The sequence below is a fragment of the Mesoplodon bidens genome, assembly GCF_964165515.1.
Source record: "Mesoplodon bidens genome assembly, chromosome: 14".
In the NCBI taxonomy this organism is placed as follows: Eukaryota; Metazoa; Chordata; class Mammalia; order Artiodactyla; family Ziphiidae; genus Mesoplodon; species Mesoplodon bidens.
The window spans coordinates 36,055,260-36,082,959 of NC_138170.1; the positions used below are offsets into that span (position 1 = coordinate 36,055,260).

At 35.6% G+C, this 27,700-nt stretch overlaps 1 protein-coding gene across 1 annotated transcript in view; it reads left to right on the forward strand.

The window, feature by feature from the left end:
* The window catches only part of WDPCP (WD repeat containing planar cell polarity effector), a 243,648-nt gene that overhangs the window by 89,221 nt on the left and 126,727 nt on the right, over positions 1-27,700 (forward strand). The window contains exons 10-11 of the mRNA XM_081253708.1: positions 6,825-7,013; positions 10,093-10,216. Coding sequence (XP_081109834.1) covers positions 6,825-7,013; positions 10,093-10,216 — 313 coding nt within the window. The remainder of the gene's footprint in view (positions 1-6,824; positions 7,014-10,092; positions 10,217-27,700) is intronic.

Here is a 27,700-nt window from a genome sequence, read left to right on the forward strand (position 1 = left end):
AACTCCTCACTCCACATCCACATATTACCCTGGCTTGCTGGATACCTCCCCCTGAATGTACACAGGTATACAGATATATTATGTGCAGATATGAAGTCATAATCTTCTTCCCTGCTTCTCCTCCTGTATTCTCCAATTTGAGGGATGGTACAGTTATTTAGACAGAATCCCAAGTCAGAAGTTTTCCTAGAATCCTCCCTCACCCCTGATGCCATATCCAATCAGCTACCAAATCCCATCAATTCTGCCTTTCTGAATACATACTGTCAAAAACATCTCAGTCTATTCATCCTTGCTGTCATTACCTTAATCTAGATCTTCGCTATTTTACCATGATCAAGCAGTGGCCCTCTATCTGTAATCCTGTCTTCCAATCTTCCCAACCCACCACTCAATTAATCCCCTGAACTGCCACCAGAGTGCAGATTTGGTCATGGATTCTACAGCCTGAAATCCTTCAGTGGTTAATAAGCCTGTCTGCCTCTCTGGCTTCATCTCCCCAGCTGTGCTTCCCTAGTAGCTCCCCAGTCACAGCATGTGCTCTCACACTCCTTCTTTCCATAGTGGTGTTGAGTATTCCATCTACCTAGAGTGCTCCCACAGTGCTTCATAACACATACGAAGTTAGGAAAAGGTTAAAAGGTCAAATGATGATATTAAACAAATAATTAAAGCTAACTTCTTCCCTCTCATAGGATTTTGGAAATCACAGGCAATGTGTGTGCATGTGTTTGTTTGTCACTCTATCTAAAAAACAAGTAGTCTGATTTTTCTCATAGAACTTTTGTAAAAAGTATGTGTTCTTTAAAAGAGTTATTTTTAATGAGTTATTTAAATTTTACTTTACCCAAGTGGTAATTGGTGGTAATTTATTGCTGGAAGGATATGTCATATATTTTATTAGATGCCTAGTCATCTTAAAACTAGGTCTTATATCATTTTAGATGGATTGCTGTTCCAGACAGCATTCTGCTTTCTAGAGTGATGATGGATTTTTAAATCAAGTTTATTGAGGTATAATTTACATAAAATTAATTGTACCTGTTTTAAAAATGCATAGGTCAATGAGTTTTGGCAAATATGTATATCCTCATGATTACCACCACAATCAAGATGTAAAACATTTCCCTCACCCTCAAAATTCTCTCAACCCCTTTGCAGTCAATCCCTGCCTCCCTCAAAGCTAAAGTGCATTGATCTGCTGTCTGTTATTACAGATTAGATCTGCTTTTTCTAGAATTTCATAGAAATATACTCAAAAAAATAGGTCCTCTTTTGTGTCTTGCTACTTTCACTCAGTAAGTATGGAAAAGTCTGTGAGACTCTTCCATGTATATTTGTAAATTTTCACTTACATTACTGAGTAGTATTCTACTGGGATGTATGTATACATACTGTGTGTATATCTGTAAATTTTGTATGTATATCTAAATTTTCACTTACATGTATGTATGTATATCTGTAGGTATATCTGTAAATTTTCACTTACATTACTGAGTAGTATTCTATTATATAGATAAATCACAATTTGTGTATCTTTTCACATGTGGATGGACATTTGGGTTGTTTCCAAATTTAAGCCAATATCATTGAAAATGCTATGTACTTTCTTGTACTAGTCTTTGTGTCCACAAACTATGTACAAATGTACATAGTACTATGTACAAACTATGTACAAATGTATGTAAAATAGATGTATGACATCTATTTTAATTTCTCTTGGGAAAAACCTAGGAGTAGAATGGCTGGGCCATATTCTAAGTTTACGATTAACTTAAGAAGAAACTATTTTGGAGTTCCAGTTACTCCACATCCTCACCAAAACTTGGCATTAATGGTCTTTTTAATTTTAGCCATTGTAGTAGGTGTATAGTGGTGTTAGTTGGCATTTCCCTGATGAGAGTTTGGAGCTGGTCATCTTTTATGTGCTTATTTGCCATGTATCTTCTCTGATGAAGTATATCTTCAAATCTTTTGCCCAAGTTTAATTGGATTGTTTATTATTGAGTTGTAAGAGTTTTTATATATTCTGAACAAAAGTCCTTTGTAGGATGCTAGTATTTTGAATATTTTCTTCCATCCTGTAATTTATCTTTTCATTTTCTTAACAGTTTTTTAGGTAGCAGAAGTTTTAGTTTTGATGAAAGCCAATTCTTGTATTTTTTAATTTTATGGCTTATGCTTTTTATGTGCTATCAAACAAGGTTTTGGCAAACCTTTTTTTTTTTTTTGCGGTACGCGGGTCTCTCGCTGTGGGGCCTCTCCCGTTGCAGAGCACAGGCTCCGGACGCGCAGGCTCAGCTGCCATGGCTCACGGGCCCAGCTGCTCCATGGCATGTGGGATCTTCCCGGACCGGGGCACGAACCCGTGTCCCCTGCATCGGCAGGCGGACTCTCAACCACTGTGCCACCAGGGAAGCCCTCGAACCCTTTTTTCTTCTAGAAATTTTATGGTTTTAGCTCTTACAATTAGGTTTATTGTCTGATACAAGTAATTTTTTGTGTATGGTGTGAGGTATGAGTTGAAATTAATTTTTTAATATGAATATTCAGTTGTTCCAGCAGCAACTGTTGTAAAGACTATCCTTCCTCCACTGAATTCCCTTGATCATATGTGTGTGTGTATCTATGAAAAGACTCTGTTCTCGTCCACTGATCTATATGTATATACTTTAGTGAGTACTACACTGTCTTAGTTACTGTGGCTTTACAGTAAGTCTTGAAGCCAGGACTATTAGTCCTCCAACTTTGTTCTTTTTTTTTTTTTTTTTTTATGTGGACCATTTTTAAAGTCTTTATTGCATTTGTTACAATATTGCTTCTGTTTTATGTTTTGGTTTTTTGGCCCTGAGGCATGTGGGATCTTAGCTCCCTGACCAGGGATTGAACCCACACCCCCTGCACTGGAAGGCGAAGTCTCAACCACTGGACCACCAGGGAAGTCTCTGTTCTTCTTTTCAAAATTGTTTTGGCTACTCTAGATGTTTTGAATTTCTGTGTAAGTTTTAAAACTGACTTGTCAATTTCTACAAAAACACCTGGTGAGATTTTGATTGAGATTACATTGGATCTATAGATCAATATGGGATGGAATGACAATTTAACAATATTGAGTCTCCCAATTTATGAGCACAACATCTCTATTTATTCAGGTCTTCTTTAATTTCTCTCAGCAGTGTTTTATAGTTTAAAGTATAAAGATCTTGTACATAGTTTGTTCATGTTTTTGGATGCTATCGTAATTAGTATTTTTAATTATAACTTTTAATTGTTCATTGGGGTTATATAAAAATAAAATTTTAAAACATTGACCATGTATCCTGCAACCCTGATAAACTCATTTCTTAGTTGTAGTAACTTTTTATTGTAGATTACTTAGGATTTTCTACGTAGATGACTATGGCAACTTCAGTTAAAAACAAGTTTTATATATTTTTATCCAACGTGTATGCCTTTTATTTTGTTTTCTTCCCTATTTTACTAGCTAGGACAGTACAATATTAAATAGAAGTGGCAAAGGAAGATATCCTTGCTTTGTTTCCAATCTTAGGTGGATAGCATTTAATCTTTCACTGTATGTATGATGTTATCGAGGTTGAGGAAGTCCCCTTCCATTCCTAGTCTGCTGATATATATTAGCGTGAGAGGATGTTCAATTTTTTCAAGTGCTTTTCTGCATGTATTGAAATGATTATATGTTTTTTTCTGGTCATATAGTGAATTATGTTGATGAGTTTTCAGATGTTTCAGCAACCTTGCATTTGTGGGATAAATCTCTCTTGTTCATGATGTATTATCTTTTCAGTATGTTGCTGGATTTGCTAATATTTTTTAAGGATTTTTGTATCTGTTTATGGGAGATACTGGTTTGCAATTTTCTTTTTCTTTTCCTGTAATGTTTTGTCATTTTTGGTATCAGTGTAATGCTGATATCATTAAATGAATTAGGAAATATTCCCTCCTCTTATATGTTGAGTTGTGTAGAGGTGATATTATTTCTTCTCTTATTGTTTGAGAGAATTCACCAGTGAAGGCATCTGGTTTTGTGTGTGTGTGTGTGTGTGTGTGTGTGTATGTGTAAAGGTTTTTAAACTGCAAATTCAAATTTAAATAATATAGAATCATTCAGGTTGTCTGTTCATTTCTTCTTGAATGAGCTTTGATAATTTGTATCTTTCAAGGAATCTATTTCATTTAAGCTACATTTATTTCTATAAAGTTAGCATATTATTCACTTATTTTTTAATGTTTGTAGTGCTATAATGATTATTCTTCATATTGATAAATGTATCTTCTCTTTTTTTCTCAATTTGGCAGAAGTTGGTCAATTTTACAGATTGTTTCAAAGAACCAGCTTTTGTGTTCATTGACTTTCTCTATTATTTATTTTCATATTTTTATTATCTCTTATTTTAGGTCTAATTTGCTCTTCTTTCTCTAGGTTCTTAATGTAGAAGCTTGGATTGTTGATTTCAGACCCTTTTTCTTTTGTAATTGAATATTTAATGTTGGTAATTTCCCTCTAAGTAATACTATAGCCACAGCTACATCTCACAAATTTTGATGTTATATTTTTATTTTTATTCATTTCAAAATATTTTCTAATTCGTGTTTTCTTCTTTGACCCATAGGTTATTTAGAACAGTGTTGATTAATTTCTAAATACTTAAAGATTTTCCAGATATATTTCTTTTTTTCCCACTTCCTAGTTATTTTACTACATTTTGCTATTATCTATACCCTTGAGGTTACTTACACTTTTTTATCTGTATGGTAGAAATATTACATAACATTGTGCAGTGGTGCATCACTTGTTCCATGACATCACATTAGTGCTTGAAATCAGCCATGGTGGGAGTATTTACATCACTTAGATTTACCAGCACACTGAGGATATAAGGGGAATATTTTCTCCCTTGAAAATCTTGGTGTATAAATCCTTAGACACTAAAAATCATCCAGATATCTTTCTGTTTTGATATCTAATTTAGTTCTATTGTGGTCTGGGAACCTATTCTGTATACTTTCAAAGCATTTAAATTTATTGAGGCTTGTTTTATCTCCCAGAATATGCTCCATCTTGGTTGGTGTTATATGTGCACTTAAAAAGAATGTGTATTCTGCTGTTGTTGGGTGAAGCGTTGTATAAGTGTCAATTAGGTCAAATTTACTGATTAGGTCAAGTGTTTTCTATATTTACAGATTTTGTTTATACGTTTTTTTCAACTAATCAGAGAGAAATGCTGAAATCTCCAATGATAATTGTAGATTTGACTTTCTCTCCTTTTAGTTTGATAGTTTTTGCTTTATTGTTTTAGAGTTCTGTTACTAAGAATGTTTTTTCTTCATGAATTTTCAATGCTTTGTTATACAATTATAGAATTCTAGGCTAATTCATTTTTATCTCTCAGCATTTTTTAAAACCCTACTCTTGTCTCTAGCTTGCATAATTTCAGAAGCAAAGTTTGCAATTTTTTATCTTTGTTTCCCTGTTTTTATTTTATATACTTCACAGATTCCAAATAATTTCACATATATTTTCTCATTTAGCTTTATGATTATTTGTACTGAGAAGTTTTTGTAGTTTCACTCAAATCAGTAAACATTTGTGGAAGGAAAAAGATTTTATAGATAGCTACTTTTTAAAGATTAAAAAAAAAAACCAAACTCCTTAAAAGCACTAATACTTATTGTCACTTAATTACACAGAAGTTGTTAGTTTCAAATGAGATCATCCATATTTAAAAGATGATAAGATAAAGCTAGAACAGAGTCCACCCCCCTTTGTTTTGTGCTCTTGCTTCTCTAAGCTTAGAAGTGGATTTTCTTTCATTTTAAAAGGGTAAGCAAATGTGTTTATATTGTTCTAAGATATTTTATAGTAGATCTTAGTTGTGAAAGTGGATCAATAACAAGATTAATCCTGATAATTTCTTACTAATAATTACTAATAATAGAAGAGAATAATCTCAATGCCAATTTAAAATAAATTGGTATGTGGTATCTGTGAAGAAGCTATCAATTTAGAGCACCCATTAATAAAAACAGTATTAAAAATGTTTATATAGTCGCATTATATTTGTCATGGATATTTGTACTTTTTGACCCCCAAGTACATGGGGCTGAAGACCAGATGCAACTTAGAACTAATTAAGTTGGTCAATAAGAATTGTGTTACATCAAAATTATCTCTAAATATATACAACAGAGGCCTAAATGACAGATGGGAAGAATTAAATTAGCTATTGTGATTTACCTAAAAGTTCTCAGGTTTTTTCATTTTTAGTCTGAACAGTTTGATTATAAATTAGTTAATATGTGCTGAATGGTAAGCATAAGCTAGATGGAGTTGGTAGGTGGTATTTAAAGATTTAACCACAGTGCCATATTACTCTTGGCCCCCCCAAATCCCACATTTCTAGCACTTTAGGCAAGAAATGATCACTGTTTTTTTCCTTTGTAGAAAAGTTAAATCTGTTTTTGTTATTCTACTTTTTATTTTTATTTATTTATTTATTTATCTATTTGGCTGCACTGGGTCTTAGCTGCCGCTTGTGGGATCTTCATTGCGGCATGCAGGATCTTTAGTTGTGGCATCTGGGATCTTTAGTTGCGGCATGTGGGGTCTTTAGTTGTGGCACACGGGGTCCCTAGTTGTGGCATGCGGGATCTTTAGTTGCGGCATGTGGGATCTAGTTCCCTGACCAGGGATTGAACCTGGCCCCCCTGCATTGGGAGCATGGAGTCATAGCCACTGGATCACCAGGGAAGTCCTATTTCTTATTTTTAAAAGATTCACTTGATTTTATATTTTTCTGTGACAGGTATCTTCACACAAGGACAGCTGGGCCTGGTAGACATCATCTTCCAGTACATTCACTGTGATGAGATCTGTGAGGCAATAAACATCCTGAGTAGTATGAACTGGGACACTCTGGGCTACGAGTGCTTTATCAGCATGACTGCCATCGTAAACCATCTTCTTAGACAAAAGCTCACTCCAGAGAGAGAAGGTCAGACTTAAAATATATTTCATAAATGGGTTTTGTATATACATGAAGTACATTTTATTGTCAGTTATTTTTTGAGGATATTTTGAAGTCATGTTACTGAAGATTAGAAGACAAAAATGTTAATGCCCTATTAAACTGACAAAATGAGATATCAAATAATTACTTCCATACAGTACTTACTGTATAGTACTGGTCAACGTAATAACTTTTCTGTATATACCTATGTTGGAACTCACAATGCAGTCTCTGTATATTTCAGACTAAGTTCATGTGTAGAATATGCTCAGATTTCAAACTTTGATGAGAAATTTCATGTACTCTGTAGGGTTTGGAAGACAAAGGGCCCTAAACAAAGTCCTTATTTCTCCTTTACTTTAGACAACAGTATTTTTCTTTCACATCCCAAGTTCTTTGTCCAGACAGTATGCAGCCCAGGCTGTTCCTTCTTGTTTTCATTCTAACTTAGAGTTCTGATACCCCTCTCCCTTCTGAGTGCTTGGATTTCCCAACCTTCTCTTAATAAGTTATTTTGCCCATAGGATCTCAGATGTTTATTGTCAAAGAGAGACAAGGCACTGTTAACAAAAAAAAAAAAAGAAAAAAGAAAAAAATATATGTGCCACATACAATAATGAAATCAATTTTTATATTTGCCAGTTATCCAGTGTATGTTATTTTTATGAGTAATTAATTTACTTAATGTAAAATGCATCTAAACATTCTTGCATTCATATCTTTATTTCAAATGTTTGTAATAAGCATTGATATTAACAGTGGGAAATAATGGCCAATGAGAAACTTTCTGTATGTGATTTACAAGGTAAGGAAAACAGGAAATACGTCAAAAGGCCTTTACTGGAGAGCTTTTCTTTCCCACTATTTTCTTTCCATGTTTATAGATTTTCTTATTCCATTTTATTACGTTTCCAAAGTAAACAAATTGTTTAGATAGTATTCTGTACATAACCTTCATTTTACTAATTTTAGAGAAGAATAATCAGCAAGAACATGTTCTTTCAAGAAGTCTGCATCATGAGACTTGGCCCCAACTCATAGGAGGCCCACGATAAATATTTATTTAATGTTAATTGAATGTGCTTTTTGGAGGTAGTCCAACACACCTATGGAGATTCCAGTACTTCTGCAATGAGAAAATGCATAACACAGTGCTTGGCCCACAGTAGGTACTCAATGAATATTAGTTAAAAATAAAAAGAAGATTATAACTTCAAAATTTTAGGGTTCTAGGATTACTGTAATATTTCTACCTGCAGAGTTATCTCAAGTAATTATTTATTAATATTGGTACACTCTTCAGGTTGGGTAGATAGCAGAGGAAAAAAAAAAGTAGCAGGGTCCCTAAAGAAAGCCTGTTATGGTACCCATAATCCATGCAAAATACTCTAAATTTACAGTTGAAGAAATATGAAGAAAATAAAATACTGACTCTTAGGAGACTGAGAAATTGCTAGCACCTTAGTGAATTTGTGTTGTAAGATCCCTGTGTAGTAAGAAAGATTATTAGGGAATTCACAAATGGGTATTATCAGATTCCCGCCTTAATAAAGGATATTATCAAGGAACCATATTGGGTGGATAGGGAAATAAAAAGCTTGTATGATATACTAGGCTATTAAAATAAAATGCTTGCATGATGCTGGGTTATCAGAATATGTACATTTTAAGTAGGTATATGCATTTTCCCCCAAGTAACTGCAAAACACATTTCTAAAACATCTACAATTCTTCTCTACTGAGATTTATTCTATCTGAATCTAACAAATTTGACATGGTAATTTGTTTTCCTCTTATTAGTGGAACCCAGTGAGCTCTTTTATTTGTAGCTGTGCTGTGGTTGTCTTTGAGATCTTCATTTCTGCCTTAAACATCAAGCTGGGCTATCTAATGAATCTATAACTGTGCTGGGAGCTACGAGTATTCCATGTAGGCTCAAACATTTCAGATGTACGGAACATGCTGTCAAGAAAACAAGCAATGGCAAGAGAATCTGGCTTGCTTTCACAATGGCATTGCTGTATTCAATTTTAATCTAAATTGACTGCTGCTTTGAAAGAAAATACCACTAAAGTTCATCTTACTTTACTGTCTAGATTTGAGATTAAAAAAAGAAATAACAGCTTAGCCAAGTCCATAGCAATTACTCTGATGAGGTATGCAATACTTTCAAACCCAAATATGCTTAAAACTAAAGAGTTTTGCTAAATAAGGAATTGTTAATTCAACCTAGTGCTAGTAGCATAAAAATCAGTGGAGTCTTACTGTGAACTGTATTCTCATACAACTCTCACCATTATGGTAATTATATATTTTCCAGGTATTTCTTGGAGGAAACGCAACCTCATTGGCTTGTCTTGGTAAAAGTGTAAATTAGGCAAAATGTGCTTTTTTCTCCCAGTCACTAGCCCTTTGGCTTATCAAAACCTGCTCTCCAATCCTTCCTTCCTAGGAGGGTGTCAGTTGACCAAAGCAGATTAACATACCTCCCAGGGGTGTTAACTTTCACACTTGGACAAAACCAACAATCTTGTTGTTTAGGACAGGATTTAAGGAAGGTATAGGGAATTTCAGTCTTTCTCTAAAGTTGTAATAGAGAGATATTATTACTCCAATCAGGATATTTTTATTTGTATTTTTTTTTAAACATTTCTTATACTGATTTCAATGCCTAATGCAGAAAGGCTAGTTTGTTCCTTTCAGCTAAAGAGAGTAAATGTTGAGCACACTGTGAGTTGATTTTACTGGAAATACTAGTTCAAACTGTGTTACTCTGATGAGTCACTGTTTTAATTACCCATTTGTGGTGAGAGGTTGATTCATTATGGATTTCTTCAGTTTTGACAGCTTTTTGTTGCTCAGAGTCATTGTCAGCTTTGCTTCAAGTGAAAGTTTATACACAGGTTTGTTTTTGTATCAGCTGTCATATTTTAATTTCATCTTTCCTGCAACAAGCTCACATTTCATCCAAGTTTGCAAAACCTGACTGACTGCAAACATGAGTATTCTGTTGTAATTGAAGGAGTTTCACTTGTTTTAGTGCTGCTATGTTTGAATTCCACAGCACAGCTTGAGGCAAGCCTTGGAACCTTCTATGCTCCAACAAGACCACTCCTGGATACAACTATATTGGAATACAGAGACCAAATCAGCAAATATGCAAGGAGATTCTTCCACCACTTACTCAGGTGAATGATATCTTTGGATTAATTAGTGTCAGACTAATTACCTATTCAAGGAGCCATCTTCTTTAATTAGAATATTCCATAATATGGCTATCTCTTTTCTGATAGTCTGTCCCTAAGAGAAAAACAAATTGGCTCTTGATATTCTTTATTTAATTCGTTCTTATTTTCCTATTAAGGACTATATTGGAATATTGTTGAGGGCTTTTACATCATTACTACACTTTAATATAATTGCCCCTTTAATACAAAAGCAAAAAATACCAGCTATGTAAAGTGAATTTAAAAATATTAATTGTACTCTTAACAATAGAGAAATGTTTATTTTAATTGCAGCTAAAATGAATGTGCTCTAAAGTTCTAAGACAGTCACGGGTCTGCTTTACTTTCAGAATTACTGTAGAGAGATTTGCTCATTGTCTTCCTATACAAGGTGACAAGTTGCTAGCTTCACTGTGCCTCATTTTCTCTGCTTTAATTTCCTTTAATTCTTTTAATATATGGATTATATGAAAAATTAGATAATGTCAAGAAATTACTCTGAGACAGATACTGCAGAAGTTGAAGGACAAGTACATAGAGCATTTCTCTCTATATAAAGTTCAAAAAATGGATGGAAGATGAATGGATGGATAGAGATGGATGGATGGATGGATAGATAGATAACTAGCTAGTTAGTTACTTTAGGGATACATCTGAATATGTCAATGCTAGAAGTAAAAGCAAAGAAGTGAGTATAACAAAATTTAGGGTATTGTGGAGTGGGTTAAGAGAAATATGAGAGGAACAAGCCCATGGAGCCACCAAGGTATTAGTAATGTTCCATTTCTTAAGCTAAGTGGGGTATATATCAGGGTCCAATAAAAATTATTATTCTTCTAGCTGAAAGTATACATTTTGTGTAATTTTATATATATTTTATAATAGAAAGTAACAGAATTTTCAGTTTCATGTACCATAAATTACATTGAGTTGAATTTAGAGTTTTAATTTTACTTACAGTAAAACCTAGCTGTTGTAGTTCTTTTTAACTCAAACAATTTCATGTATAGTCTCCCCTTTTTTTCTCAGAACAACCCTGCTAAGGAGGTATTATCAATTGACAAATGAGTAAACTATTTATAAAGTGGCACTTTGATCTCTACCCAACAGTGAAACCTTTGGAAAACAGTCTTTATAGAAGCTGAGAGGTGTTAATATATAGCATGAGTTATGACCTATAATTGAATATTGCCTTTTTATCTGAACGATTTTAGTATATTCTAAGAGATTCTTCACCCTAAATGAGGCAGTGTTCTATGTATAATCATATACATAGACGTGACAAAAATACTGGGACTGATGTAGTACTGATGTAACCACACAGACTCTAACTTTTCTGTGTGGTTACATCTGGAATTGAATGTTTTCTCTTAGGGTATACTAGGTTTTTCATATTTCCTTTTTTGCATGCTTTCTACTATTTCAATTATAATGAATGTTTAGTAGTTCTTTTGATAGTAGGCTATACACGACATTATGAAAAAAGGAACATTAAGTGTAGAAGAAATTGAATGAGATAGCTTAAGTTGGAACCATCCTTTTGTTTAATCTGTTGCCAAGAAGTTCTGCTTAAGGGAAGAGAAAAAGGGCAAATACTTTTTTGTATTTGTGAAGTGCTAGAATTGCATTACCCTCTGTACTTGGCTAGCCAGTATTTTAATACTCTAAAAAAAGTTATTAGATGGAATAAGTCCTGAACAGTAAAGATCATCATAAAGAATTTTAAATTAAAGTTGAAGGAAAGAAGCACCATGCAGAGTAGGGATATACCTAAGATCACCCACTGGTTAAGCTGAGGACTCAGATTGCTTGAGTCCAGATTAGAAAAAGAATAAAATATTATATTGATTTTAATATCAAAAAGTATATGGTGGGGCTTCCCTGGTGGGGCTACTCTTCATTGCGGTGCATGGGCTTCTCATTGTGGTATCTTGTTGTGGAGCAGGGGCTCTAGGCGCACGGGCTTCAGTAGTTGTGGCTCACGGGCTTCAGTAGTTGTGGCTCACGGGCTCTAGAGCACAGGCTCAGTGGTTGTGGCATGTGGGCTCGTAGTCGTGGCTTGCGGGCTCTAGAACGCAGGCTCAGTAGTTGTGGCACACGGGCTCAGTAGTTGTGGCTCACAGGCTCAGTAGTTGTGGCACACTGGCTTCGTTGCTCTGCGGCATGTGGGATCTTCCCAGACCAGGGCTCGAACCCCTGTCCCGTGCATTGGTAGGCGGATTCTTAACCACTGTGCCACCAGGGAAGCCCCTATTGCTGATATTTTAAAGGATACAAATAAACAGCCAGATGAAGAGATGCATTGGGCAAGTTATGTGGGAAAGGACTTGAAGCCTCTGTGCCATCTGCAAGTGCACCACCTTCCCAGCACCTCCATATCCAATCCAGAAGCTCTCTGAATCTCCTCCTTTTGAGTATTTATGGAGGCTCCATTACATAGGCATGATTGATTAAATTACTGGCCATTGGTGATTAATTCAACCTCTGGCTCTCCTTTCCTCCCTCCTCCCCAGAAGGCCAGGAGTGAGACTGAAGTTCTAACCCTCTAATCATGTGGTTGGTTTCCCTGACAACCAGCCCCCATCTGTAGAGGCTTTCAGAAAGTCACCTCATTAACCTAAACTTAGGTATGGTTGAAATGGGATTGTTATGAATTACAAAAGACTTTCCTTTCACCTTTTTGGCTCCTTATCACTTAGGAAGTTCCAGGGAGCTCCTTTGTCACAAACAGTACAAAGATCTAATATATATATTTCTTATTGTAAATCACAATGTCATAGAAGGAAGATGCAGGTTTGCCTAAACTAAGTTCAGAAGGTGATTGTTCACCTCTCTGCTTCCATAAAATTGAATAGTCCTCCAGAACTACTGAATAGGGAAGTATTAATGGAATATTACTCAGCCATAAAAAGAAATGGAGTTATTTGTAGAGAGGTGGATGGATCTAGAGTGTGTCATACAGAGTGAAGTAAGTCAGAAAAAGAAAAACAAATACCGTATGCTAACACATATATATGGAATCTAAAAAAAAAATGGTTCTGAAGAACCTAGGGGCAGGACAGGAATAAAGATGCAGACGTAGAGAATGGACTTGAGGACACAGGGAGGGGGAAGGGTAAGCTGGGACGAAGTGAGAGAGTGGCATTGACGTATATACACTACCAAATGTAAAATAGACAGCTAGTGGGAAGCAGCCGCATAGCACAGAGAGATCAGCTCGGTGCTTTGTGTCCACCTAGAGGGGTGGGTTAGGGAGGGTGGGAGGGAGACGCAAGAGGGAGGGGATATGGGGATATATGTATACGTATAGCTGATTCACTTTGTTATACAGCAGAAACTAACACAACATTGTAAAGCAATTATACTCCAATAAAGACGTTAAAAAAAATAGGGAAGTATTAATAAGTAAGAGCTTTTCATTATAAATAAATAGAAACTATAAGAGGAACTCCTAAATATTGATGAAATAAAAGGGCAAACATTTCAGTGAATATGCCACATACGAAGCTTATTTTACTAACATGGAAATATGTTATAAAGGATTAATAGTTAATTTTACTTGTTTATTTCCCCTCTTAACTATAAGACTGTTGTCTTCTGACTCAAATGGTATTATGTGATTATGGCACAGAGAGTCATATTTTTAAAATGCTTATAAAATAGTAAGCAAAATCTTGGGACAGGGAGCTTTATTGCCTAGAAATAAAAATATCATGTTTATAAAATATTTGTGGGGAAATGTACTGATGTCTGCATTTTCCTTGGCACTGCAACAAAAAAGTAAGATGAACTGATGGATAGAAAGGGACATGAATAGATATGTGATAAAACAATGTTGTAAAATGATGATAGAATCTAGGTGGTAAAAATATATCTATATTATTTTAACTTTCCTGGATGTTTGAAAATTTGTATAATATGTTGGAGGATAATATGTATTATGTTGGAGTCAATATTTACACTTAGAATTCAGAAAAAAAAAGGTAGTCTTTTAGAAATGGCTCTTGGCTTATGAAAAATATATATGTTAGGCAAAAAGAAATTGTGAACCACTTTGGCTTTTAAATGGGTTTTTAAATATTACTTTTTACTAATGGAGCATGCACAGTAAATAAAACAATTATATGAAACCAATTCAAAAAACAAAAATACTAAGATTGCTATCTACGAATTTTTTTTTTTTTTTTTTTTTTTTTTTGCGGTCGGACCCGCAGGCCCATCAGCCATGGCTCACGGGCCCAGCCGCTCCGCGGCATGTGGGATTTTCCCGGACCAGGGCACGAACCCATGTCCCCTGCATCGGCAGGCGGACTCTCAACCACTGCGCCACCGGGGAAGCCCCTATCTACGAATATTTAGAGAATAAGATAGAATGATCTACAGAGAAAAACTTCCTGGTCAGATCATCTATTTAATGGATAATATATTTAAAATATTTGTTTAAAGCATGGTAGAGCTGGCAGGAAACTAAGGGAAACACTCAGGGGTTGAAATGACAAGGATGCTTGATTCCACAAGAATAAGCAACGTCAAAGTTTGCCTTGAGGGCATCTGCTGGCACCTGGCAGTGAGGTGCTTGATTTATAAAGGCTGCGTACTCAGAGGGTTGGAGACAAAGCCTAGGGCTCAAGCAGAGTGGGAGACTGGATCAGAGATCCCCACATCAATCTAGGACCCTTGAAGGGCAAGATCTTCCTTGAGAGAACTAAAAGGAAGGAAGGTATGAGATGCAAGAAGGAATGGTGGACAAAAATAATGTTAAACTTTTGGGAACTTAAACAAAAATGGATCATGTAAAACATAACCACTAATGTCTAATTCAGGTGGTTAAATTAAGATAAAATCCTGGACAGTGATAACATATAAATCGGAAGAGAAGTGAAGAAGTTAAAGCATTCTAAGGTCCTTGACTTTTCAAGAGGAAGGTAGAGATACTTATTAATACCAGATTTTATTCAGTAAAAGATACATGGTAGAATTTCTAGGGTAATGACTGAAAGAATAGAAATAGAGTGTATACTTGTCAAACAAATAGAGTGAAAATGTTGGATAAGGAAAAAAAAATTCAACCCCAAAGAAGGCAAGAATTGGGGGAGGGAGCAGCATACAGGGGGAAGAAACAGAAAAAAAGATGAAAAACAGAAAACACAATGAGGTAGTAGAAATGAATTTTAAAAATCAATAATCATTGTCAATTTAAGTGGTTAAAATTTTCATTCGCAGAGATTGTTGAAACAGTTTTTTCTACGTTTTTACAAGAGACACCTAACACATAGAAAGTTTAAAAGCTAGAGAATGGGAAAAAATTATACTAAGTCAATACCAAAAGAGACCTAATAATGTTATATAAATAGTCTTTAAAGCAAAATCAGTAGTACAGATTACTAGAGATCAATATCAAGAGAAAAATCAATTTACCAGTAATTTACCAGTAAGATATAACAATTCTAAATGTGTATAATATAGCTTGAGTACACATAAAATAAAAATTGACAAATCCACTTTCATAGTTAGAAATTTTAATTCCCTTGATAGATTAAGTGAACAAAGTATAATTAAGGAAATAGAGAATATGAACAGGCACTATTGTTAGAGCTAGAATATAGCAATGAACAAAACAGACACACACAAAAATCCATGGCATCATAAAGTTTACAGTTAGTGAAGGAAACATTATGTGAATAAGTAGGTAAAATATATAGAATGTTAAGTAATGATACATACCATGAAGAAGAACAAAGCAGGGACAGGTGAGGCCTCCCTAAGAAGGTGAAACATGAGTTAAATCCCAGCACTTTGGCTGGAACAGTGAATGAGAGGCAGAATAATAAGAGCTTGGGTCAGAGGTCTAGCAGGTGGCTCGGTAACATAGGACTTTTGTTGGCTGTTGTAAGGAACTGGGATTTTTCTCTTGAATAATAGGGCAAGTCAGTAGATGATTTGGACCAACTAGTGAATGAATCACTCAGATGCTATGTTGAGAATAGACCTTTGAAGGCCAAGAGCAAGGAGACCATTTGGGAGGCTATTGCAATAATTGAGTGAGAAATGGTGACCATTTAGAGCAGATTGGTAGCAAGAGGGATGAGGATAGAGTACTTGGATTTTGGACATATTGAAGGTTTGGCTAATAGCATTTGCTCACAGACTGGATGAAGCATATGACAGAAAGAGAAGGTAAGGATGACTTTAAGTGTTTGGATCTCAGCAACTGGAAAAATGGAGTTGCCATTGACAAGACTGGTAAGACTGCAGAAAGAATAGGTAGTGGGAAAAGGTCAAGAGATTGGTTTTGAACATGTTGAGTTTGAATGAGAAATTCAGAGGTAAGTTCTGAGGCAGAGTTATAAGGGAAATATGTAGCTTTAAATGTTTGTATTGGAAAAGAAGAAAGGTTCAAAATTAAAGAACCATGTGATTTAAAACATTATTTATAATAGCCAAGATATGGAAGCAAACTAAGTGTCCACTGACAGATGAATGGGTAAAAAAGATGTGGTCTATATTAATACAATGGACTATTACTCAGTCATAAAAACAAATGAAATCTTGCCATTTGAAACAACATGGATGGACCTAGAGGGTATTATGGTAAGTGAAATAAGTCAGACAGAAAAAGACAAATATGATTTCACTTATATGTGGAATATAAAAACAAAACAAATGAACAAATAACAAAACAGAAACAGACTCATCGATTCAGAGAACAAACATGGTGGCCAGAGGGGAGATGAGTGGGGGGGATGAGTAAAATAGGTGAGGGAGAGTAAGAGGTACAGACTTCCACTTACAAAATAAATGAGTCACAGGGATGAAATATACAGCATGAGGAATATAGTCAATAATATTATAATAACTTTATATGGTGACAGATTGTAACTAAACTTATTGCAGTGATCATTTTGTAATGTATAGAGATATCAAATCACGATAGCAATTATACTTCAATTTTTTTAAAAGCACCATACAATTTAAGAAATTCAAAACATATTAGCAAAATAAACCTAAAAAAAGTAGAAGGAAGGAAATAATATATGCTCAGAAATTAATGTAACAAAAAATTATAAAAGAGGATTAATAAAGCTAAACATTTGTTCTTTGACAAGATTGGTAAAATAGAAAATAATGAACAATATTAGGGATATACTAAAAGGGACCTAATGATAGACATGTCAGAGATTTTAAAAAATTAAAATAAAGGGAACACTATGAACAACTTAATTACAACAAACTTGAAAAATTAGGTGAAATGGAGAATTTCTTAGAAAAATAAAAATAACCGAAACTGAGTGAAAAAGAAATAGAAGATCTGAATAGCTCTATAACCATTAATGAAATTAAATTAGTAATTAACATTTTTCCCACAAAGTAAGCCACAGTCCCAAGATGTTTTTAACAAATGAGGATCCATTACTATACTCACACAACTTTTTTCTTCATTGTTTTTCATTTCTTTTCAAATGCATATTTATTTACATAGTTGTAATCATTGAGTACATGGAATTTTAAAGAAAAAAATCCTAAGAGTTGATTCACTATGATGGCCTTTTAAGAGACTTTTACTTTCTTTGATATGGTACTTAGATTTAAAGATTGTTTAACTCTAGAAAGTGACTCACACATATATGAACAGACCTTTGTTTAGGAAAGGGATCAAAGATCAAAAAAGGAAAATAAGCAGAAGGGAATGAGGACAAAACCTTAAGGACTTTAACTGAAAGCAACTAGATAAATGTGCTTTTATAGACGAAGGAGCTTGTTTTCATGTGGGCCCAGTTAGGGCTGGTTGGGTATAGGGGCAGTTGAGATTCCCACCAGGGGGTGAGGGGCCTTCTACCATAATGATGATTTTTTAAAAAGTTGTGATACTAATCAGTAAATTGGTAAACCAAACAAAATTTGTTGAGGATAGGTGCAAATAACTTGAAGGGTGTTTCATGAACAAATTTGACACACTTGGCTCTTCTTCCTCAAGGTTCCCCTTTTGTAGTTAATCAGGGGTATGAGCCAGGGATGTGGCCCAGAGCATCCAAACTGTGTTGCATTTGGCAGTATGGCTTTCCATTTCAGCATCACTTCCCTATATATGACTACACCAGTGAAATAAGTCCTTAGATTTTACTTATATTGCTCACATTCTCTCTCAGATTTTTGTCTAAAAATCAAAATGGGTAAAAACTGCATTGTTAAAAGGAAAATCATGATTATTTGAAAAGCCACCATAATAACCATTCTGTTCCATTGGAATTACTGTAATGGCCTTAAGAACTCTCTTTTGTCCAGTGTGAGAGAAATAGACTAGATTCGTTAATAGAGGTGGAGTTAAGAATAGGGATAGTCTGCTTATTAGGCATCATATTGAATGGATGAATCTTAAGACTTTTTTCACTCTAGTCATTACTGTTTTCATTTGTGATGTACAAAATTTGTTTTCTGCCTAAATTCTAGTTGAGTTGTCTATTCAGAACTGCTTGTCATTCTCATTTTCTCTTGGATGTAACTTCCCACTGTCTTCTCTGTTACTCTTATTCAATGAGTAATTTACTGGGCCGGGGTAAAAGGCCACATTTATAAGTGAGTGAACTGTGTCTGCAGGCCTGACACTTCTGATAAAGACAGTTGTTGACCTCAAACCCCAGACTGGCCCCAAATGATGGCCTCCTCATGCTTCTCATCAGGAAGTCTTACTCTCTTTAGTTTGGCAGATGAAAGGGATTAAAAGACACTAGGATTTATTCACATTCACTGTATTAAATAAATGGCACCTAGCTGCAATTGGTATGTACTAGAGACGAATATGGACATGTAACATGGACCATGTAACAAAGTTACAGCTACTTTTAAAAAAGCTGTGGCGTGAGGACAGCTTTTACCAACGTGGCAAAAATCAAAGATGTCTTCTCAGATAGTGAAGGACATACATGGTATGCAACTTGTGGTTATTAAGAGAGTGATGATGATTCTTGGCTGTTGACACTCATGAAGACTTAAGTCTAGGAGAAATTCGGCTTTGTTAGAGATTCTAACCTGTTGAGGTCTGAAAAGAGACATGCAGAGAAGATACAGTCAACAATTTATTAGGCAGATTGTTTACATCTGCAGATCTCACAGCTCAAGGAAAGACCATGATAGAGTATAAAAAATGAACCTCAGGGCTTCCCTGGTGGCGCAGTGGTTGAGAGTCCGCCTGCCGATGCAGGGGACACGGGTTTGTGCCCCGGTCCGGGAGGATCCCACGTGCCGCGGAGCGGCTGGGCCCGTGAGCCATGGTCGCTGAGACTGCGTGTCCGGAGCCTGTGCTCCGCAACGGGAGAGGCCACAACAGTGAGAGGCCCGCGTACCGCAAAAAAGGAAAAAAAAAAAAAAAAACCTCAATAAATAAGTTTCAGAATATGTCTACTTTTATGTGAAATGTTTCCTTTGTGTTTGATAAAGTGTAAACATAATGTTAATAATTCTTTTCTCTTTTATTGTATATTTAAACTTAACTCAAAAAACTATGAACAGATGTTATAACCTTATTTCTAATTATAGTAAGTATTCGCCCCCATCTGTCATCTTCTAGAGTAGACAGGATAAGTACCATTCACTTCCTACTTTTTTAATTCCCCCCACTTCCCTTTCCTTCCCCACTGATAACCATGTTCAAATAATAAAATATTCAACTTGCTGTAGATTCTGATTCTTATTAACTGTCTCATAACATTTTATAGAAAGAGGTGCTTGGGTTTTGTCAGTACCTGGAGAACTAAGGAGCATCTATCTAAATTTTAGGGAGGTAACAAATACTAGCTTTCCTTAGAAAGCTAGCATGTGGGTCTCAGCAGTGTTGAAATGGCTGGAAAAAAGACATTACTTTGGTGAAATGTTTGGTGAACAGACTGATCACATGTAGTTGTTGCTCTGAGAGGATACGTATTTGTCTTTTAGTTCATAGGTTTTATAAATAAATGTTGTTTAAACCTAAAGCCCCCCATGAATTCAACTCTTCCTTATCCACAGGACTGTACATTGTCATTATAGTTTAGAACAGTAAGCTACATTTTTTCCAAAATAAACTTTCTGATTGTGTAAGTAATACATGATTTTCTTTCACAATATAATATCATTGCCTTCTTTCATGTCAGTAAACATAGATCCACATCATGCATTATAGAGATGTACCACTATAATTTATTCAGCCATCCTCCTATCTATGGACATGGACTATTTCCAAATTTTTGCTACTATGAGCAATGCTGTAATAGCTGTCATAGTCACATATATTCTCACACACACATATACCCACACTTTTGTGCGTTTATCTGATTATTTCCTGAGAATGAATTCCTATAAGTGAAATTTCCAAGTCAGAGTTATTCACATTTATAAGATTCTTGATATATTTTTGTCAAATGTTCCTGTCACCATTTTGTCAAATTAGTCATCATATCCACAGTTGAAATAATCAATATCTTAAAGCATTGAAAATTAAATAGGTGAAATTTGGCACCTTGCTGCTTTAATTTTTGTTGTAGTAAATTCTTTCTTCTTATTTAAAATTTTTAAATAATAAACTTTATTGTTTAGAGCAATTAAGTTCATGGAAGAATCGAGAGGAAAGTGTAGAGATTTCTCATATACCCTCTCTCTCCAACCTGCTTTAATATTAATATCTTTTTTTACTAATGGTTATTGCATACATTCTCCTATACACACACACGCGCGCACACACATAGACTATTTGTATTTTGTGAAAGGTTACTATTTAATGTGTGACGGTTAAAGCTAGGGGCTTTATAAATGTCACATTTAATCCTCACATCATAGTATGTAAGCATATATTATTCTTATTTTATAGCTGAGGATATTCACAGTGATTAAGTAATTTGTATAACAATTATATATGATATATGGCAGACCAGAATCCTAACTTGAGTCCATCTGACCTCAAAGTCCATGCCCTTCACCATTATACTAGAAACTGAATCACCTCAAGAGGTAAGGAGTTCCTTTTCTAGAGGTATTTGATAAAAGAGGAGATGTATACTGGTATGGAGGGACAGTGCAGTATAGAGGGAAGCAACTGAGAATTTTGAATATGGGCACTTACTATTCCTTAGCTTCAGTTTCGTGATTTGTATCAATAAATAAGGATAACCATGGTACCTACCACACTGGGATGTTATTAGAGTTAATATAATAATCCCTATAAAAGGAGCATGTGGTACAATCTGGCACATAATAAGGACCCATAAATGCTATTATTGATTATGGTGTTGTAGAGGTTTAATAAGATGAAGGCCTAAATGAACTTTTACAACAGTATTTCCCAACCTTTCCTCATTACTGCCACCTCAAGGAGAAAAAATACATTTTAACTAAATAAATTTAATTTCTTCCTAAAAAGATAAGTTAAAGTCTAAGTAATAAGATTTCTTAGGTAGAGTTAAACTTTGGAGGCCCACAAACTGTTGTAATACCTAAGATTTTTTAATCCCTAAGAAATACATTTTTGCCCTCGAAGGTGATATTGGTCTCATTGAGAACGCATGTTTTAGAAGGAAATGCCTCCATTTAAAATCAAACAAAATTCAAAATTGTCCAACTCATAGGAGAGTTATCCTAGGTTTGAGGGAGGAAATGAGACTAAATGAGGTTTCCTTGTAGTTTTATTTTTTTGTACTTGTTTAAAATTAATTTCTTTTATTGCTGTATAGTTGATTTGCAGTTTATGTTAATTTCATGTGTACAGTGTTATGATTCAACATTTTTATAGGTTATACTCCATTTTAAAGATATTACAAAATAATGGCTATATTTCCCCATGCTGTATAATATATTCTTTTGCTTATCTATTTTGTATATAGCAGTTTGTATCTCTTAATCCCATGCACCTATTTTGCCCCTCCCACCTTCCCTTTCCCCACTGGTAACTATTAGTTTATTTTCTATATCTGTGAGTCTGTTTCTGTTTTGTTATATATATTCATTTCTTTTATTTTTTAGATTCTATATATAAGTGATAACATACAGTATTTGCCTTTCTCTGTCTGACTTCTTTCACTAAGCATACACTCTCTAGGTCCATCACATTGTTGCAAATTACAGAATTTCATTCTTTTTTATGGCTGAGTAATATTCCATTGTGTGTGTGTGTGTGTGTGTACCACATCTTTATCCACTCATCTGTTGACAGACAGTTGGGTTGCTTCCATATCTTGGCTATTGTAAATAATGCCGCTTTGAACATTGGGGTACATGTATCTCTTCAAATTAGTATTTGGGGTTGTTTTCCAGATATATACCGGGGAGTGGAATCACTGGATCATGTGGTAGTTCTCTTTTTAGTTTTTTGAGGAACCTCCATACTGTTTTCCATAGTGGCAGCAACAATTTACATTCCCACCAAAAGTATACTAGGGTTACCTTTCCTCCACATCCTTGCCAACTTGTTACTTTCGATGACAGCCATTCTGACAGGTGTGAGGTTATATATCATTGTGGTTTTGATTTTCATTTCTCTAATGATTAGTGACATTGATCATCTTTTCATCTGCTTGTTAGCCATCTGTATGTATTCAGTTCAGTTTCTTTCATCAATGTCTTACAGTAAAAGTACAGGTCTTTTACCTCCTTAAGTAGATTTATTCCTAGATATTTTATTCTTTTTCATGCAATGGTAAATAGGATTGTTTTCTTAATTTTTCTTTCTGATAGTTCACTGTTAGTGTACAGGAATGCAACACATTTCTCTATATTAATTTTGTATCCAACAACTTTACCAAATTCATTGTTTGGCTCTACTAGTTGTCAGGTGGAGACTTTAGGGTTTTCTATATATAGTTTCATGTCAACTGCAAATAGTGAGTTTTACTTCTTCCCTTCCAAATCTGAATGCCTTTTCTTTTTCTTTTTTCTTCTCTGATTGCTGTGGCTAGGACTTCCAATCCTATGTTAAATAGAAGTGGTGAGAGCGGGCATCCCCTGTCCTGATTTTAGAGGAAAGGCTCTCACCTTTTCATCACAGAGTATGATGTTAGCTGTGGGTATATCATATACTGCCTTTGTTCAGATTTGTTCCCTCAGTGTTGATAAGAGTTTTTATCATATATGAATGTTGAATTTTATCAAATGCTTTTTCCACATCATCTATTGAGATGATCATTTGATTTTTATTCTTCCTTTTGTTAATGTAGTATCAATCACATTGATTTCTGAATATTGAACCATCCTTGCATATCTGGAATAAATCCTACTTGATCATGGTGTGTGATCCTTTTTATATATTGTTGGATTCAGTTTGTTGATATTTTGTTGAGAATTTTTGCATCTATCTTCATCAGCGATATTGGCCTGTAATTTTCTTTTTTTGCTGTGTCTTTGTCTGGTTTAGGGATCAGGGTAATGCTGGCCTTGTAGAATGGATTTGGGACTGTTTGCTCCTCTTCAGTTTTTTGGAATAGTTTGAGAAGGATAGCTATTACCTCTTCTTTACATGTTCAGTAGAATTCCCCTGTGAAGTTGCCTTGTCTTGGATTTCTGTTTGATGGAAGTTTTTATTTTAATTACAAATTCACTTTCTCTACTAGTTATCATTTTGTTTCTTTCAGATTGTTTGTTTCTTCCTGATTCAGGCTTGGCAGGTTGTATGTTTCCAGAAATTTGTCCATTTTTTCTAAGTTGTCCAGTTTGTTGGCATGTAGCTGTTCATTGTATTCTCTTATGTTTTTTTTTTGTATCTCTGTTGTGTTGGTTATTATTTCTCCTCCTTGATTTCTTATTTTGTTTATTTGGGTTTTATCTCTTTTCTTCTTGATGAGCCTGGCTAATGGTTTATCAATTTTGTTTATCTTTTCAAAAAAACACCTCTTCGTTTCATTGATCTTTTCCATTTTTTTTTTCCCCTCCATTTTATTTATTTCCTCTCTGATCTTTATTATTTCCTTCCTTCTGCTGACTTTTGGCTTCATTTGTTCTTCTTTTTCTAATTCTTTTAGATGGTAGGTTAGGTTGTTGGTTTGAGATTTTTCTTGTTTCTTGAGGTGGGCCGGTATCACTATAAACTTGCGTCTTAGAACTCCTTTGCTGCACCCCATAGATTTTGGAAAGTTGTATTTCCATTTTCATTTGTCTTGTATTTTCTGATTTCCTGTTTCATTTCTTCATTGACCTATTGGCTTTTTAGTAGCATGATGTTTAGTCTCCATGTGTTTGTGCTTTTCCCATTTTTCTTTCTGTAACTGAGTTCTAGTTTAATACCTTTGTTGTCAGAAAAAATACATGATAAAATTTCTGTCTTAAATTTATTGAGACTTATTTTTTGGCCTAGCATGTGATCTATTGTGGAGAATGTTCCATGTGCACTTGAAAAGACTGTGTATTCCGCTGATTTTGGATGGAATGTCTTGTAAATATCTATTAAGTTCAACTGGTCTAAAATGTCATTTAAGACCACTTTTGCCTTATTAATTATCTCTCTGGGTGATCTGTCCTTTGATGTATGTGGGGTGATAAAATCCCCTACTATTATTGTATTATTGTCAATTTCTCCCTTTGTGTGTACTAATATTTGCTGTATATATTTATGTGCTCCTGTATTGGGTGCATATATGTTGAGTATCATATACTGTTCTTATATTGATCCCTTTATCATTATATAATGCCCTATTTTGTCTTTTGTTACAGACTTTGTTTTAAAGTCTATTTTGTCTGATATAAGTATTTCTACACCTCTTTCTTCTTTTTTTCATGTGCATGAAATATCTTTTCCCATCCTCTCACTTTGTCTATGTGTGTCATTAGCTCTAACGTGAGTCTCTTGTAAGCAGCATATAGATGGGTCTGGGGTTTTTTTTAAATCCGATCAGTCACCCTTGTCTTTTGATTGGAGCATTTAGTCCATTGACATTTAAAGTAATTATTGATAGGTATGTATTTATTGCCACTTTATTATTGTGTTGGCCAAAAAGTTCGTTTGGGTTTTTCTGTAATACCTTACGTAAAAACCCGAATGAACTTTTTGGCCAACCCAATGCTTGTGTTCTGGTTGGTTTTGTAGTTCTCCTCTGTTCATTTCTTCTTATTTTTGTTTCTTCCCTTGTGGTTTGATGATTTTCTTTCTTGGTATAGTTCTTTTCAAGTATTTTGTATATCTTTTGTAGGTTTTTGACTTGTGGTTACATGAGTTTCATATATGTTCACCCAAAATTATATCTACTTGTTTGTGCCCAGTGGCTTTGGTGGGAGAACTGGATTTTATGTGAACACAAGTTATGTCTTTCCTTAGGGTGTACTGGCAGATGTCACCCACGTTGGTAAGAGGTGGGGATGGAGATGGATGGGCTAGAGCCTGAGCCAGATGTCAGGTGGGACTTTCCTTCTGCTCAGTGGCTGTCACTGCTCTATCAAGGGTGGGGTCAGATCCCAAGTTGCTGGAGTATAATCCCTGAGGGTCGAGTCCAAACTGGCTCTGTTCCCTTTAAATGTGTGCTCTAACTTCTCCCAGCACTGGCACCCTTGCCCCAGAGGGGAGCATTGCTGGAACAACAGGGGCCTGTGCAGGCTCTCGGCCTGTGATGAGACGTGGGCTGCTTCTGATGCGCTGCCTTTGCAAGGGCCAGTAATGGCCTCCCCCTCCCTGCTTAGATGCTTCTTTGGTTCTAAGGCTTCTTCATCCCTCAGAGCTATTCACTCCCCTCAGCTTCTGCCACCCCTGCCATTGTGTGGAGCTGCACCATAGGGAAGGTGGGGCCCTGGAGGTACTTGGTGTGTGTTGGTGCGCAGGCTGTGGTAGTCAGTCCTCAGTAAGAGATGGGTACTACTACTACTGATGTGCTGCCTCTGTAAGGGCCAGTGATTGCTGCTCTGCCCTACTCAGATGCTGCTTAGGGTCTGAGTTGCCTCTGCATCTCACAGTCATGCTCTCTCCTTAGTCCTGGCATCCTCACTTCAGTGTAGAGCTGTGATGTGAAGTTAGCAGGGCTAGAGCATTCACTTGGCTCAGGCTAGGGTGTGCACTAGGATGGTTGTGTAAAACTGGGCAGTGATTTGAGCACTTTTTAGTCTGCCCTCTCTGTCCTGTTTCAGGATACAGACAACACACATGCTTCTCACAAGTGGAGTCCAGGCTTCCCGCAGCCCTCCTTATTAGTACCACTGGCACTCCAACCAGCCAAGGGGGCTTTCTTCCCTGTGTTGGACATCAGGGCTGGGATGCCCAATATGTGGCTCAAACTGCTCACTCCCTGGGCTATGTGTCCACCTGTGTAATCTCTCTTTTCCTTTGAGTTCCCTGTGAGGGTCAGGTCCCAACCTGATTGCTTCTTTTCCCTTCTTACCCAATTCCATATGTATCTTTTTTACAGATTTCGTTGTAGAGGAGACTCTTTGCCAGTTTTTAGTTAGTTTTCAATGAAAATTGTTCCGCATGTGGATGTATTTTTGATGCATTCATCGGGGTAGGTGGGTTCCACATCCTCCTATTCTGCCATCTTTTTTTTTTTTTTTTTTTTTTTTGCGGTATGCGGGCCTCTCACTGCCGTGGCCTCTCCCGTTGCGGAGCACAGGCTCCGGATGCACAGGCTCAGCGGCCATGGCTCACAGGCCCAGCCACTCCGTGGCATATGGGATCCTCCCAGACCGGGGCACGAACCCGTATCCCCTGCATCGGCAGGCGGACTCTCAACCACTGCACCACCAGGGAGGCCCCCTATTCTGCCATCTTGATCCTAACCTGATTTCCTCATACTTTTAAGGTTCTTTTCAACCCTGAGATTTTATGATCCTATGTTTCTCAGGCTCCTTTGAGTAGAAAAATAAAATCTCTGTTCCTAAGGTAACCTTTTCCTAGTTAAGGTTTTCAGTTTTCCAACTTCTAAGTGAACAGTTATGGTATATCAGTGTAAGTCCTGAATAGTGGCACACATAAATAGTTCAGTGTAGATTCAAATAACATTTACAACAATGTTTACCTGACATATTTAATATTCATAATTATAATCTTGTTATGTAATAGCCAGATTCTTGCATGTATCCATTTCTTTTTATTACTGCATAGTATTCCATGGTATGGTTCTACCACAGTTTGTTTTACCATTCATCCTTTGAAGATTGAAGGAGATCTGTGTTGTGTCTAGTTTTGGGCTATTATGAATAATGCTGCTATAAACATTCATGTACAGGTTTTTATTTGAACGTGTCTTCATTTCTCTGAGATAAATGCCCAGGAGTGCAGTTGCTGGGTTACATGGTAGTTATAGGTTTAGTTTTTTTAGACAAGCCAAACTGTTTTTCAGAGTGGCTATATTTTATGTTTCAACATGCACTAAATGAATGATTCACTTTCTCCACACTCCTGTCAGCATTTGGTGTTGCCACTGTTTTGTATTTTAGCCATTCTGAGAGATGTGTAGTGATATCTCATTGTGGCTTTAATTTCCATTACCCTAATGGATTATGAAAATA